Source organism: Diadema setosum, chromosome 4 (assembly GCF_964275005.1).
Source record: "Diadema setosum chromosome 4, eeDiaSeto1, whole genome shotgun sequence".
Taxonomy (NCBI): Eukaryota; Metazoa; Echinodermata; class Echinoidea; order Diadematoida; family Diadematidae; genus Diadema; species Diadema setosum.
Genome location: NC_092688.1, coordinates 47,644,147 through 47,661,664, shown reverse-complemented (window position 1 = coordinate 47,661,664; position 17,518 = coordinate 47,644,147). Strand labels below are relative to the sequence as shown.

Here is a 17,518-nt window from a genome sequence, read left to right as displayed (position 1 = left end):
AAAGAAAAGGGAGCGCATCAATAATGCCACTACAGAGAAAATTTGCATATTCCTCATATGACCTTGCTCAGCCAGGAGAAATCTTTTCACTGTCGGAAGTATCGCTATAATGAATACCTAATAACTTATTTTGTCGGCATCTCTCCCAGAAATACAAAGTGATCGCATTACAATAGCATGAATGCGGGCGCTGTGGCGCAGCGAGGCTACACCATTATTGGCCGAGTGTGCTTTTGGATCTCTTTAGCGGCAGATTAATAGCGTGGTTTTACAGACCCTTTGTAGAATTACTTACTCACAATCATACACTAAATAGACTATCAAAGGTTATGTCAGGCATCCATTGCTGTTTTTTTTTATTTTATAGACAACTGTACTATCAGTATTCACATAAGGCTTACAATTTAGGTTATGGACAAAATTATTGTATAAATGAGACTTAAGTATGTCTGTGCTAAGACTACGTGATGAGCTACAGTCAAACCTACCGCCCCGTAAACACTTTACACACAAACTAGGCGAAATGAATGCGGCTAGACTCCGTGGAGAGCACTTCGACACACAGATAGACACACACACATGCATTATCGCACCTCACCCCTGTACAATGTGCAGGCTGCCCACATGCACACACTCAACCTGAACGAACACACACACTGCCATCAACATACAACGTGAGTACGATCCTGAGTGTGCAAAGAACTCGCCGCCTCATCTCATTCAGAATCTCACAACAAAAGCCTGCCCGGCCGAAAGCTCTACAAGCGCTGAATCGCTGCTAAAAACATCTACGATTTCTGGTTGTTCGGGGAAACGCGAGCAAAAGCTATGATTTGTTAGCCGAATATTTCAGAGATGCAGGGAATTTTCCAATCTCAGTTTGTCATAATATGCCTTGGATTATCTACCCTTGGACGAAGCAAGCGATAAAAAGAGCACCGACTCCCCGCCGTGCAGCGGGTGTGATAATTCCACATCGAGCTTATGGGAGACACGACTGCGGAGCGATCCCCGGTAAATCAGATGCACCGACTTGCTGACTGCCCTTGTTAGCTCTACAGCCACTGGACGTAGGTAGCGAGTGAGCAAACGTGCATTTTGTAGCTGGAGCAGAACGACCAACTACACACCTTCACGGAGATTAATCTTTTCTGGTCGTATTCAAGTTAGTCTGAGGACACAGCAAAACTGTCCAAATGGCGAGGATACATGATGTCTTTGTAGCTTTTGCAATCATGCAATATGCAAGTTGTCTGCAAGGTAAGATGGTGATTTCAATTCCCAGTCTTCTTTGTAGGGCTGCTACTAGAGTCTAGTATTATTCTTCAAGATTTGTGAAGTTTGAGCAAAGTAAATGATGTAGAACATATGTGATTTTCTCTAATTGGAAGTTAATGCAAAAACAGGTAAGGGCCAGGATAAGAATTCATTTTCTCTCCAGAAAAAAAAAAAAAGGTCATTAAGTCAGTGTGAGAAAGCAGTGTGTTGATGTGCAAACTGTTGGAACTACATTGTACATGTAGACTATAGGCCTAAATGGAATTTGACAACTACGAATCAAGTCTTGTGTCTACTACTATTACTAATAATGTCTTGGATCATTTGAACATCAAAAAGTAGGGGAATGGTACTGAAGCATTATAAAAAATACTGCTACTGCACTACCACAGCCATTGAGTTCTCTGCCACACTTTGAATGTTAATGAAATGTGTGTGATGTCTTTTTTTCCCCCTCCTGGATTTGTTCTGTATGACATTTAATGTGTCAGTATTTGCATACTTGCCAACATTTTCATTTGAGAAAGCGGTAGAATCCAGGATGCCTATGCATGCAGTGCTAGCTTGAATGCTAATGAAATCTTTCAAAAGCGGTAGTCTACCGCCAAATGTGGTAGAGTTGGCAAGTATGTATTTGGCAGTACGGACAAGGCATATGTATACATTTACATGTATAGGGCTTACAGAATGCATTGATTGACTGAAACATGGGAAGTTAACACTTTGAATATACACTGCACATCAAATGACAATTGTGCATTTGGTCCTTGTGTTGTCATTTATAAACATCAAAACAAATAATGTGTTTCATAGAACTGCACAAGAGATGTCTTTGTCACATGGCCACCTCAGCTACCTGATATTCCATATTTTGACTGAGCCATTGAACTACTGCAATGTTCTGCAAAATTACATTCTAAGTGTCCTTATTCTTTGTATCATATAGGCCTACATAGACTCTACATGTAGGCCTACCAGGTACATGTGCAGTTTAAGTTTTTTTTTTTTTTCTGTGACATCTGTTGCTGATGACAATTTTCATTCAAAAACAACTTTCAGGAGTCAGAGTGTATAAACTTTTGCAGTAGGTGCGAGTACACAGTATTAAGATGCAAAGAACATGAATGGATAGAGATACATTACAACTTACAAGTTACATACATTTGTATTAATTAAGAGACTGACAAATTTAACAATGTTTAGGAAGAGAAAGTTCTGGTACCCTGTCACACATACAGTTGTAACAGTGTAATGTACAATTATAGATCAAGGACAGGGATTGAAGAGCTCTTCTCTTGACCAAAAGATCAGTGTATCTTGTTGTCGGGGATATGTTCCACGGAGACTACATCAGGCTTCACTGAATTCCCTCCTTATACAGCTGTAAAAGTTTAAAAAAAAATGATAAAAGACTCTGGCTAGACAGATTTTCCTATCTAAAGCTTCTCATGAGTATTCATTGCTCTTCATCTGAGGACTGTATCATTAAAAGATCACTTTTTTGTTATCAGAAATGTTTCTTTCATGTCATTCAACAGTGTATTACGTACTCTTTACTACTCCTTCTTCTCTGATGTACTTTATGTTCTATTGGTGGCTTTTAATTAGTTAATGTGCAAGTAATGTCCATCCTGCTGTACATATTCCTTCCTCCAACCTGTCGTGCCACCAAGATTGTTCCTCTTGACTGAAATATTCCCAGGATGCATGTTCACACACTTTAGGTACATAGCATGTACTTGTATGCTTCCCCAGCCCCATTTTACAAGACCGGCTGCCTTCTGCTTTGATCAAATGAGCACACAATATTGTAGACTTTCCTCTCTTCACCCTACCCCTCTATCCTGTCCACCTCAGCCCCAATCCATCCCACTCCTTCCTCAGTATCTTCCTCAGTATCCACCCACCCTTACCAGCACTCCACCCTTTCCCTGAAAGCCTACCAATTCTGCCCTTCTCTTCAGTGTACTTTTTGATTTTGTACCTAACTTCTCTAGTCCACCTACAACATGTGCCCTCCCGTTCTGTCCACTAAAACTAACCCCTTCTTCTGTGCACCCAACATCTCTTCCAGTCTACAATGTTTCTGTTCTTCTCTCAATCCCCCAGACCTCTCTTCAATCCAGCCCTCCTCAGTCCACCCCTTCCTCCTCCTTCCGCACCAAACTCCACTTCCCTATCATTTGCCAAGATCAATACTCCGTTTCAGTGTCTACAAAGTGAGTGATCTTTATGACAACCAGATTTAATTACAGATAAGCACCATATGAGTGCATGCCAACAATATCTGGTCGGGTGGCAAAAAACGAACAAAGCCAGAGGCAATATGTATTCAGAGTGAATTCATCTGCGATTTACTGAAGAGATAATTTTGATGTATTCTTTTTTTCTGTACTCTTGTTTGCCTTTCATTCAATGTTGAGTTGCTGTTTTGCTTTCTGTTTTGTTAACTGTCTGGAGTTTAGCCATATTGCAGCCGTAATAATACTTGCTTTCGGTACTGGAAGCATATCATATAGAGATGCTGAAATCCTTCTCAATATCCATGGAAGAGAGTCAATTGTTCAGTATTTGCATAAATTTGGAGATTTAGTTATTTTAATGTTGTATTACACACAAGCATTTGAATTTTAAGGCAAAATTCTACTCTCCCAAATACATACAACTGTATCAAAATAAGCCTATCTCGACCAGTAAGATTTCCTTTTCTTAGTTTTTGTTTTGTTTTGTGCTTATCAAGGATGTGGCAAAAGTTCAATCACAAATCCCATAAGGATCTTCATACTGAAGTGTGTTTCTTTTTGTTTGGAACCCCCCTCTCCAGCCTTTAGCAAATTTAAATGTTCAAGTAGACTTGAAAATACATGTTATTCTCTATACTATTGGGTTTGAAGTTTTTGATTGTTTGTGATAAAATTAATCTATAAATCTATTTATTACAATACAATTAATTGTATCAACAACAAAAAAGAACATCTAAAATGTGAGTAAGCCTGAGACTACCAGCAGCTGTGCTAATCTGAAACATCCTGTCTCCCACCTACTCTTCCATACGATCTGTGTTACTCTGTTAGTAAGATGCCTGATGGAATCCCATTTTCTTTGCTCAATTTTCCACTAATAAGATGACTCTTCTCACTTTATCAATTTGTACTCGATGTTATTGGGATTTTTGGGAAAAGTATCATGATTAGGAGGGAGAAAAACAAAGCGCTACTGAATTGATACTCAAGCCCATGATTCCTGTGGCTGTCTATTTATAGCAACCGGAGTACTGCGATTCAAAATGTAGGCCTAGATGTTTTACACAAATTGGTTTTGGTACTGTAGATGAGTATTTTCAGAAGTTTGGCTGTGTTCAAAAAACCTTCTGCCGGGGCAGATGTTTGAGAGAACTGTAGTGATACATGTATTGAAAACTTGTTGAAAACTAGCAAACAGTGATGAAATTTACAGTACACTCACAACATGGTTGAGGAAACTATAAGTTACATCTTTATTTTAGTCTTTCAATGACGACTAAAACTCCAAGAAGAATATGTAGCTCCTAGACACTTGCCTTTTAGAAGTACATGTATTTCTCATTATAGGGTCATATGAGAGAAATACATGGTTCGGTGGAGTGTGTATTGCCTTGCTGTCACTGTTGATTCTGTGTGTGTGTGAGTGTGTGTGTGTGTGTGTGTACATGCGTGTGTGTGTGTGTGTGTACATGCATGTGTGTGTTCAAAGTTTGCTACTATATGGTTGATGTCTTGAAGTCATATTAAATTAGTTGATTATGCTCAAATTCTCACTTTCCTGGTTCTTTTGTTTCACTACCTTTGTTCAGGCTTACCTGTACCTACAATGTATGTGCCCATTAATAGCAATTCTCTGATAGCAGACATCTACATGTAGTACATTCAGTGTATGATTCCACCCTCAGGTTTATGTAAGCAGGGAGGTGTGAGAGACACCTCCCTGATGTAAGGGATGTTTTGAGTATTACATTATGGTGGGGGAATCAAATAAAACTGCTAATGAACAGGGCACTGTTTCATGACAAGTTGTCACTTTCTGACTATTACCATAGTAACAGTCCATGACCAAAGCTTCTCAGCCAATCAAAACCAAGGATTTTGCTATGTGATATAGAAACTTACTTCTTGTCAGGGCTGACAACTTTCATGAAACAGTGCCCAGCACTGACTCAGAGCTGATTACCTCTCTTCAATTATCGTCAATCAACGCTTGAATCTGGCACCATATGTTCATGTGTAGGCCTACATGTACGGTACATGTTCCCAAACTGTTGGTTCACTCCCTTTCCAAGCCACAGAATGTCTTTGCGCTCGTCCGCAATGTTGCGAGAGACTGTGATCCCCGAGTTCAGTCAGAGAAACTTCCGCGGCAACGTGGTGTCAGCCCCCTCTACCCCAGATTAGAGGAGAGCGATCCTCAGCAAAGCAAACATTTTCACCAACACTGTAACAGCCTAGCCCCAGGATTACTGCAAGTTGGGTTTCCTCTACCAAGGCTGGGTTACATCACTGTGTTTAGGTTAACGATCAGGTTACCTGAATATGTTCTGAGGGGAGGTGCCAGACAGTTAATTTCCTCCTGATAACATTGAAACTTTTTTGGAGGCAGTCAGCTCTCTGCAGCATTCTACAGCTACATAAAAGAACTGAGGAGGGGGGGGGGGGAGGGAATGATTTGAACTTTTACTTAATTGAGATGTGTTGAATAGCCAAGCCTGCCTGACCGTCAGTGACTCGATGTAAAGGACTAGTCTAGATTCAAGGATATTCCTGTTTTTTTTTTCATATATTGAGCATCATGTAAAATCTTTTTTACCATACTTTTCATGAATTACGTCTCAATTTGAGTTCTATGATTTGTTCTGCCACTTGGTTATTAGCATACAAGTAGTTTTATGAAGTGAAGAAAAGAAGCAAAATAGAAGACATATGGTGCAGATTGCATGAATGGCAATTTTGTGTCTCTCTTTTTGGCTTGTAGGACGTGATATTGCCTACAAAAGAAGAATTACAGCCGAAAATTGTAACTAGGCCATGCTTAACAAATCACCCTCTGTTTATGTATCTTTGGTAAGGGTTAGCATTACCAGTGTGACATTCTGCCATACATCACTCTTTGTCTCGTTCTTGGAGAGACGATCGGTCTTCCTTTCTGCTGCGATGCAGGCTTGTGCCGCTGTCAAGTTTGCCCGCATTTTGAGATGATTCACAACTGTATCAGTTTTTGCTGCAAAATTGAGGTCAGAATTTGGCACTCTGGGGTCAGGTCCCCGCTTGCCCGCCACCCCCTGTGATTGGTTGGGGCATAGGGAGGCTCTGAGGGTGGTACTCCAGAGGGGAGTGGGGAGGGAGGGATGATTGAGTTTGGAAGGTGGGGGGGGGGGGGGGGGTAAGTGAGTGGGATGGGGTGGGTGGGATTTGGTTCAGTGTGTCATGATTTCCTACGATTTTGTGTTATACAGCATGTCTGCCTTCATTTAGAATGTCGCCCTCCCAAGTGTTGTTAACCCTTTGTAAACTCTTATCGCAGGTGAAGATCACGGAGGCAGTCAGAAAGAACAGCTTATTTCAAAATTTGACCTGGTAACTGCTCCTGTGTGGGCAATGTGAAAGTGAATTGAGATGTGTAATTAGTGTATGCTCCTCTTCCTTGCTACTTTTTGAAAATTGAGGGTTTCTGTACTCATACATTGTAGTAAAGAGAAAAATGGTAGGCCTAAATAGGCCCCTATATGTTACCCATACACAGAGAGACTATTTCCCCGTCATCTTTGTTTACACAAATTATTTAGGGCCTATGTTCATCTTTGTTGTTATTATCATTATCACTGTCATCATCATCTGTTTTGTTTTTGCTGAAAAGTGTGTTACAAAAATTAACAGAAAATACCACATCATGATAAACACACTTCTATACTAAAACAAATATCTCAAATCAATACTTTGGACTTTATTTACATTGACAGCAGCAAGGTGTTAAAAAAAAATACTTTGAAAGTGGGTAGTTTTAGGAAGTGTCCATTACAAAGGGCCTACAACACAAGTGCTTACAACATACATAATGATAATGATAATGAAAGGACATTTATATTGCGCAGCTACTATAATAATATACTCTACTGCGCATTACAAAATGACATGCATACAAGAAATTCAAACAGAAAATACACTACTTCAAGAGATGACTTTTTAACCTGGCCTTAAACTTATACATACTTTTTCCCTGTGTCTCTGGATAAAATAAGGAGATTCGGTCATTCTTGGCATCATGGCATGAGGTTTTGCCTGCCCGCAAACTATTCGACTATCTATTCTGGTACGTTTTGCAATGTGTATTCGGATATTATTCAAGATGTAAACTATGTATACATAGTGTAGTAAGATCAGTATTGACAGTTTGATGTGATTGGATTCTTCAGAGATATAAAATTGTAGAAATTACAGTATGCTCAAACATACTTTCAAAGATGAAAGTGATAAAATAAGACAGAGACAATGCAGATGAATATCTAACAATTTTTTTTTGATAAAACCACCCAAAACTTATTTGCCATTTTATGGATTTCAATCAAATGAACAGAGCTAGATGAAATTAGAGATAGCATTTGGATACGTCCAAGTTTGTTACTGGAATCAATGGTACTGGATAGTTGTAGGGGATGCTTCCAGCAGTCTGTACATTCCTGAGCAAAAGCTCAGCTTTTCAGATGTTTTCATTTTCCCTCCTCGTCTCCTTTGGGGACAGCCACATATCCATTGCAAATCAACAGACCAAGAAGAGAAAAAGTCAAAAACAGGATTAGAGAAAGAAAGGCATTTCACGGGGGCGAGGTAAGCTACAAGACATGGCATTTCACATTTTGTCTGAGCTGCTATTTCCGAAATAGAGTTTGTCTCGTTTGCCAGTGCCTGAGGTATATTTTCCTATTCGTGTCTTTTGTATGCTAAAACTCATCTCGTATACTCTCACAGTGTCTGTAGTCAACTGGTTTGATTAGAGATATTAAAAATGAAGGAACATTATAATGCAAATAATGGATTTTGTCATTTTCACCTTTTGAATTGCACTTAAAAAGTCCAGTTTATTGTGATATATGAATATCACATGATAAACCTTTTCTGCACATGCAATCAAATGAGGTATGTGATTTCCATGACATGATGGAACCAATACATTGTAGTGTACATACATGTACTATTATCACATCTATTCTTACATTGTACTGTATAGGCCCACTTCATGTATTTAGCGAGTCTAAATTTTTGTGAATCGAGACTTCCGAACAATTTCGCGAGTGGTTGAATTCGCAGTCGTAGAGTATAGCACTGAACGGAGAAAATGTACAATTTTGTACATTATGTGCACGTCACATTCATATTAGGGATCAGAGTTGATATTTTCGTGTGTCTTTGAATTCACGAATAGCACCTGACTCGCGAAATTTGTGAAAATAAAAACCTCATGAAATATTTGGCATATACAGTACCCTCCTTTCTGCATCAATACACCATAAGGTCCTAAACTTCAATGGCATACATGTACCTTGCTATTGTTTATTCATCAGTAATGATGCATGATACAGCTATGACAGGCATAGGCCTACATTGTATGCACAAACCCATTTTAAGGCTTGATTTTAATCCAGTTTTTTACCCCCTCAAATGTGAAAAATAGTATTGCACATTTGCACATGTGGAACTGTTCAGTGCAGGGCAATGTGAAATGCAACAATCAAACAAAACCACCGAAATTTTATCCAATATTGAGAGGAAAAGAATAAATTTCTGAGGATTAACGGGAAGAAAAGAGCTTGAAATAGAAAAGGAAGACGAGAATTCCAAGTTCACTTGCTTTCAATTTGCGAATCAAATTGGCTTGCCCCAGCACCTTTCATCACCGTATTATTTAGGCAGTCTTGCTTTCTCTCCTGAAATACTGGTCCTCTCATAGTCTCTGTGCCAGACCTTTTATGAAATTTATATTTACACTACTTTGGCAGTGATGATACGCTGTTGGGTTTTGAAACCCTTTTTTGTGGAGAAGGGAACAGGTTTCCATATTAAAACAGACTCAGACAAATTAATAATTGTAGTACATACTTATGTTGGAAAGTGTTAGATGTGATTTGTAATCAAGGGTAAAACTGTATCTGTCTAAAATCTTTTCAGAGAATTGCTTCCCAGTTAAGGATTTAGGATGCAACAGAGACATTGCAGTCCACTTTAGATGAGTATGAGCATATTGAGCTTGATTTCAATCACGGTGAAAATATGATAGATTAGAATCTTGCTTTGCAGTGTGAAGAGCTTGTCATGCGCTCAGCCGTATTTCCATGCATACATCTTGTGTTGAAGGTGCAAGTCGCAACATCAGCTGAATTATGTGATACATTGGAGAAAGATATCATAATATGTAAACCATCGCGGCACAAATTGTCAGAACTTTCGCCCTTTTGTCATTGCTCTGACAGTTCATACATTGTACAGGTGTTTGAATGAAATTTCTTAAATTCATGTGAAACAAAAAGGGATTTGAACATGTATGTCTGGAGCTACACAACAGTAAAGGATTCTGAAAAATAGACTAAGGGAAGAGGTCAGGTCAAGAAATAGCCAAATGACATCCTTTTTTCCCCTTCTCTTTTTTTTTTGAGGGGGGGGGGTGATTGGGAGAGAAGTTTAAAAAGAATTGTAAGCTTCGTGAAATTACCTACATATCATGTTGCATGCATTTCTTTTTCTTTTTCATCAAATAGGATTTTTATAGTAATCCTCTTTGGAAGTTTGTGTGTGGCTCGGTATGTGTACAGTATGTGTGTGTGTGTGTGTGTGTGTGTGTGTGTGTGTCTGGCAAACAAGACTAGTGTCGTATGATTGAAGAAAGTGACCAAGAATGCTATCATTTGAGAAAGAAAAATCTGGAGCAGAGGCAAAAGTGGAAGAACATGTACAGTTGTAGGTTGGTACATCAATCAGAAGACATCAAATGGGACCAATGATAGGAAGGAAAATTAGATTCATGAACATTGTTGGTTTTGTATTGGAACTGTAGGCAAATATTTGCTCTGTATGCCATTACTTTATCTTTGTGTACTAGGTTGAATATTTGCACATGCTTTAAGCCATGGAATATATTCGTAATACTACAGGTATTGGAAATCTGATTTGCTGTGCTGATAGCAACTTTTGCCCCACCCTCAGTTTACTGTGAAAACTAAGATTTGCTCTCATGTGTGTCTGTTGTCATACATTGGCGGAGTAGAACTTCGAAGCTACAAGTTCCTTGTCACTGTGGACTATTGATTGGCTTGTGTGCATATCACAATCTGTGCAGTCTTGCCTTCCTGACCAGTTCACTCCAAAGTGAAATAGGAGGATATGAATCTGGAGATAAAATGCATTGCAATTCTTGCCTCAAGATTTTTGCCAATGTGGATGTAAAAAGCTAAAAAAACAACAACTAAATACCAGTGATGAGTGTCATGCTCCAACTCACAAGGAATCTTACAATTAGTTTGTAGTTATCACAATTATGTGAGAAATAGTGCAATCATTTGCACTGCAGTGGGGGGTCAGGACGGTAGAGCAAATAATCTTGGAATCTGTAGGCCTACATTGTTGCCAAAATGCTAAAATATGTGGTACTTCATTGTAGGTACATCGCCAAATTGATATGTAAACATCTTTGTGTCAAACTATGTATATGTTAAAGTCTCCACAGGATTCACCCATTTGCACACCCCAGGAACAGACTACCTCAATCCAGTGAAAGCTTTGAATAGTCTTGATAAATGAGGGAAAAGATGCAGGTGGTTTCCCAAGAAATTCATTCCCGTCATGCTAAGATCTTTCATTGCACTCTATTTTGAGAGAAAAAGAATGAATATGCTGATTTGGCGGTAAAATGTTGATTAAACCCAGTTAGTGATAGAAAGGGATCATCTGATGTTATGAGGGAGTTCACCCAGTTTTGTTAGTGCCATACAATCAAAAGGTTATTCAACTCTTACTTCAGTCATAGGGGGAAAGGGGGTGGCAGGAAAAAAATCAAAGGCCAAAGAAAAGGCCAAAGAAGAGAGGGTTTGTGGATAGTGATCCTAGCATTAGTCATTGGCAAGTAATTTGCAGTGGTTACTTTTAGGGCTTGCTTCACAATAGGGGTGGAAAATTAGCTGCCAATTTTACGACCGGTTTGTGGCGATGAGGTTGTAGGTGCGAGGAAGGCGTGGAATGAGATCGGAGAGCTCTCCAGGAAGAGATGAAAGTTTCATGGAAGATGATCAGTGAAAGGAAAAAGAGAGGGAGGGATGAGCTGAATTCTGAAGAAGTAGATTGTGGGATGATCTAACCAATGATAACATTCATGTGAAAAGAAATTCACGCAGGATTCTGAGAGGAGAAGGAGCTTGATAGTGTCAATGATTTCCTACTTAAATTATGATATTTGGTGTCATATTTGTAAATCTGTTGCATATATGTACTGGAGATGCCCAGTTGACACACATATTGTGTAGGCCTATAGTGTTTGCATTTTCCATGGTTAGTGTGTGGTCAGTGGTCTGCCAGGCATACAGTGATATAGGCCTAATGGTGCATGTTGGATACAATTTACAAAAATGTACAAATGTAGATGTGCATCCCTGGTTTAATATTTTAGATAAAATGTAAGGAAACATACAAGAGTTCAGAAGGTTTTGCTTGGAAACCTCAAAGATGAGAATCATATGGAGACAAAAAGGTGAAAAGGGGAAGAAAGTTAGAGGAAGAATATCAGACATAAAAAAAAGGAAGCAAGACTGTTGGAAAAACAGAAAGAGTGAAGGAGAAGAATAGATACTGGTGATAAGTTGTGGCTAAGAATCCTTCTTAGCAAGAATTGAAGCTTTCCTTTCCTATTAATCTCACTTATCCATTACCTGAATTGCCACTTCACAGCTCCGCATCACCGCTCCTCGCTTCCGTGTCGAGAGGGCTCGCTGAAGAATCACGCTGCCAATAAACACTCCCACCTTGTGTGCGGTACCACCTTTGATGTGCGCGGCGTCCCACCGCTCTTTTTGCCGATGTGCTTTTGTTAGTTCCCTCTCGCCGCCAGTATTCATACCGTTCCTTCTGCAGCAATCTCGTGTGTGGCATTTGACTTTGCAAGCCCCTTCCAATGAAAGGTCACTTGGGATAATGTTTTGGTGTGTGTTGCAAATGGGTCTGTCTCATGCAGTATCATGTTCACGGCCAGAACACACCAACATTTCCACAGATTTTGATACTGTTTGCATATGGACAACATCCCAGTAATGTTGTTGAAGTTGTATCAAAAAGAACTGCCTTATACATGTAATCTTGCAAAAATCATATCTCATAAGCCTCCTACCCTTATGGCATTGATAGTAACTTTCCTGATGAAGGAGTCAGATTTCTTCCTCGCTTGTCAATATTCAAAACCAAAAATGTAGACTCAGAGCTTCTGGATCATATTAGTGAGAAGTAAACATGAAAAACAAACTTATGTTTTAATGATAACTGTATCGAAGTACTGTAAAACATGATATATTCGCGGCATGAAATTTTCGTGAATTGCAGCCGATGGCATTTTTTGCGGCATGAAATTTCTGTGAATTGCCACTGGCATTCAATGCATTATAGTGTAGAAAAGAACTTCCGCGTACATTTTAATTTCGTGAATCTTGGCTTTCGCGAAATCAAAATGTATGCAAACATTCCTCGTTTTACAGTATCACTTGCTGACATATTAAAGTCTGTGTATACATACAACATACTTCTGCAACTGTAAGGAAGACATTTATTTTGTCTTAGTTACACCATGGAGCTACAAACGAATAGCTCCATGGTTACACTGTATCAGCTTAGAGGTACTGTACAATGTGAGTTAGATTTCTTACATCTTGAAGCTGTACTTTATCAGCCTTTGAGTACCATACAACTCTGTACCAGTAGGACCCTACTCTTTAGCTTGAGGTTATCAGGAGAGCGTACTGAATGTACTCGGAAGTTGACAAGATTCTTGTGTAATAGTGTTCATCCTTTTGTTACATTGTAAACAAAAGAATGAGAGATGTACACTAGTGTATGGTACAATGTTTCTTTAATTGTGCGAATATGAAGGTCTAAGAAGACTGGTGGAAAAAAAACAAAACAGTTGAGTATTCCTTATCAGATACTTTGCATTAATCTTATAGAACTGGACATCAATGAACGGTTGACTCCAGAAAATTTGATGGCTGACTAGTTCATATGAAGATAGATTCACAGAAAATGCTAATGACCACAAATTTTGATTCCTCAAAATAGCATGCTGTGTTCAGCCATGGATGCAGTCGCAGTATCATCGACTCTTGGTTCCCATTTTGATGATACAGAAAAAGGATACTGTCTTTCTGCTGAAGGAGAGTTACGAGTCCTTTATTGGGAAGGATAGAGAGAGTGCTATAGAGGAAGATTCAGAAGGCTTTATTGGATTTTGAGATAGCGTCCATGGTGCATTCAGCGCTATGTAGAATGTAATTGTGACAATCAGGAGCTGAATGGGATGGGTTTGAGCCAGGGAGATTGGATCTTTTCTCCACTGACCTTTTCATCTATCTCTTTCTATTCTTGAGGCTCTTTCTCTTTCCGTGTTTAGTGCTGTATTGGTGACCTCTCTGCGATCTTTCTCGCTTTTCCTTGTTGTGTCTGAAAAAAAAGAGCTGTTTTCATGATATGTAACAAGGACAGATGAGAAGTTTCAATGAATCTCATTACAAAGGGAAACATTGTCAGTGTTTTCTGGATCAGTTATACTCTGCACAGGAGGATGCAAAGCCACAATTTAGACACCATTTTCATCCTCCACGTATTTCTTTAGCTTTGTGGATCCCTGTTGCTTTTTATATTTTCCGTTAAGGCCTAACTGTAAAAATTATTTAGTGAGATGCATTCTTCAACTTCCAGGTTATTAAATGCCCAGATTCTCAGATTGTTGGCTACATGCTGTATATACCTCCATTTAATGTTTGCATTTCTTAGCAATTTTGTTACAATAAAAACAGAAATTGCAAAGACAGCAGCCTTTGTACTGAGAAAGATAGTTTGAGGTAACTCCATAACTTTTGATATGAACAGCGTTTCCATCCTTGTAACCAATGTGTAAAAAGATTTAAGTTAAACTGTGTCTTAGACCTCCTGCAAAAGATACATCATTGTAAGTTAAGTGTTTTGATGGTGTTAGGAGTCTTACTTTGTTGAATATTTTATCAATCAATGTGAATAGGATTTCATACTGTGACAGCATTGTGTAGAGTTTGAATGTGAACAAGGTCCTTACCCTGTAACAGATCTTTTCATCACACACTCTCTTGGTATTAATCACCCTGCAACCCATGGTGAGTAGTGGTAGTGAATAGCTATCATTTCCAGCTAATCCCTGTCTTTACATAGCTGAGGGTCCTCTTCCCTCTCGTGTCCACTTTCTTGGAGCACCTGAAGAGCTCTCGGAGGAAACAATACAAGGCAGTCACAAGGGGCTGAGAAAGGGGCGCTCAAGGCCCCTTTCTACCACCGCCCCCTTTGTCTGATCTCTATTGTTATACTGATAGAGAGGGTATAGAGGTAATGAAAGAAGGAAGGCCAAGTAGTGAAGCTACATGTGTATTGAATGTGCTTGTATGGGGGTGGGGGGGGGGGGGACTAGGGGTTGGGTGGAAGGAGTGTGTAGTGAACATCCATGCATTCCCTTTGCACTTACCACACTTTCCCATTAGAGAAAGAAGCAAAAGTCAAAGTTTGTAGGCAGCAGGACTACCACGGAGAGCAATTCAGGGCTAGACATGAACTTCAGCTGTGACAATCCTGGCACTTGGACTCCCGTCCCCATTTCTAAGCAGTTTTGCTCTTCTGTGTGGATGGAGCCGCAAGGACAAGATAGCTGCCTGCTCAATCATGCCCAATATTGGGACCAGATGCTATTTTGATCAAGAACCGTTTTCATTTTTGTCAGGACGGGAGGTTTTTTGGGATTTGAGCATGTGCAGAAGCACATTTTGCACATGGCACACTCAACTTGCGGCCGCGTCATGCTTGCGGCTGCATTGTGCTTGCAAAAGCTCCCTGATAACATGCTGTAGTCACAGGACGTAACACGAGCATTCCTTTTCAATTGGCCATGACTTTGTAATCACTTACTCATCATTTGCTGAAATCTCACCTGAGTTTGTATGCAGTGTCTTTTGCACAGCTTTTCCTAATGTGACCATCCCACTTATTCTTTCTCTCCTATTTCATCTTCTGTCCTTTCTACCTTCTCTCTCTCTTCTCTCCTTCTTCTATTGTTCCCTATTTTCATTCACAGCAGAGAAGAAATACAATGTAGCAAGGTTCATCTCAGCTTTGGCCAGAGTCTCTGCCAACATGCTGGTTTTATTAGCCTTGCATCCCAGGATTTTATGGCTTTGTTTGCTTGCTCAGAATCAGAGCTCCATTGGGAGCACCAGGAAATTTGCCCATAAAAACTCAGAATTTCATGAATCAGGGAGATTGCCGACTCCACTGGCTCGTAAAAATGAACCTCACAGTTTAATAATGATAATCTTTGTATTAATATATCCTTTTGCGTACAATTTTCATTAGCCCCATAACTTGTGGTCACAAACTCTAAAATGTCATGATACCTCCAGACCATAGTCATAACATCTTCTTTTAAAGCCTAGGCAGGCTGGGAGTGCCTGGCAATGAATCTTCTGATAACAAATAGACAGTTTTGATGTAGGAGGTAAAGTCATGGACCTACAACGAATGGTAAAGTGGACCACTGTTACAACTCGGGAATCCAAATTGGAACCAGCTCCCTGTGTGCTGGTTCACCTTCAGCACTGCTGCTGGATTGGATACCTCTTGTTGGGTAAACTGTGCTCTTTCCCCTACTATCATGAATGTCGAGGATACTAAAAGAAAATGATAAATTGAACAGAACATGAAAATTTCTGCCATAGCGGTGGTCTCTGCCGCCCCTCCCCTTTGTCATAATCATTAATGTTTTCAAATTTAAGGATATTTATGGATTTCTCCTTCTGTGATTTCATACTTGTAGAAATAACAAGAACCAGTTTGCAATGAGGTTTATTGCCGATAGTTGGACTGGGGGTACAGATTGCTGAAAATAAATTGCTACCATGCCAGACTCTATGTGGGCATTGGGGGGGGGGGGGGGGGGGGGGCTTGACAGCCTTAGAGTAAAAATAAAAATCTATCTTTTAATAAGCCAAGATCAGTTATATATTTTGGTGAGTCTCAAAGCAACTTGAATTCAGTTTTTTCCCAATGTCCCCAAATGTTTCTCATATCACATTTAGCCAATCCATTTCAAAGATGGTTTCCAAACGAGTTTTGGCATCATCTGTGGTGCATGTTGTCCATTCTGAATGCAGGAGATGGGCTTAGCTTGACCTTACAGTGGTGTGTGTTTGTGTGTGTATGTGTGTGTGTGTTTGTTTGTGTGTGTGTGTGTGTGTGTGTGTGTGTTTGTGTATAAGTTCTATGTATATTACAACTGTTGTGTGGGCTATTGATTGCAGTTACAGTACAGTTGTCCTTGAAAGAAGACTAATTTCAGTGTTGAACACTCAGGAGGCCTTACCATGCTCTGAAATGCATTTCATTTCACAAAGATGATTATAAATGATTTGTCATGTAAGTGTGAAATACCTCTTTGACTCCCAATAACCCTAAAAGATGCTTCTGCTATGCCCTAGTCTTCCAGTCCAGACATTTTAGAAGTTTCAAGGATTTTCTTACGTGCTACGTCCCCATTACTGAATATATGAGTGGCTTGAATGAGACCAAGGAAGCCTGGAAATGATTAGCCATTGACCAATAGTGAGTCTCCCTCTTTGTTGCTGACCACTCCAAGGCTAGACATAGGATTTATGATGGAAGCCTTCCAGTGACAGCTAGACATAAACTGAATCTAATTTATCAGTCTTTCTCCCCCATCATTCTGAAGTGACAGGAATAAATTATTGAGGTCCACCCAGGTAGAACCCCACCCTACCCCATACACCTTATCATCCATGGAAACCCACCCACCTCTTCAACACTCCTAGTGTTCAGACACACAAAAAAAATTATACTAAAATGATAAAGCTGTAACAAAACAGTGACCAATGTGATGAATTTATGCGTCTGAACTCTTACTAACGAAACAACGTATAACAAGATGATGTATA

The 17,518-nt window shown here is 39.6% G+C and overlaps 1 protein-coding gene across 1 annotated transcript in view; it reads left to right on the top strand.

Moving 5' to 3' along the window:
• The first annotated feature begins 1,196 nt into the window (after positions 1-1,196).
• LOC140227375 (transmembrane protein 132D-like) overlaps positions 1,197-17,518 on the top strand; it is a 69,811-nt gene continuing 53,489 nt past the window's right edge. Inside the window, exon 1 of the mRNA XM_072307787.1 lies at positions 1,197-1,260. Coding sequence (XP_072163888.1) covers positions 1,197-1,260 — 64 coding nt within the window. The remainder of the gene's footprint in view (positions 1,261-17,518) is intronic.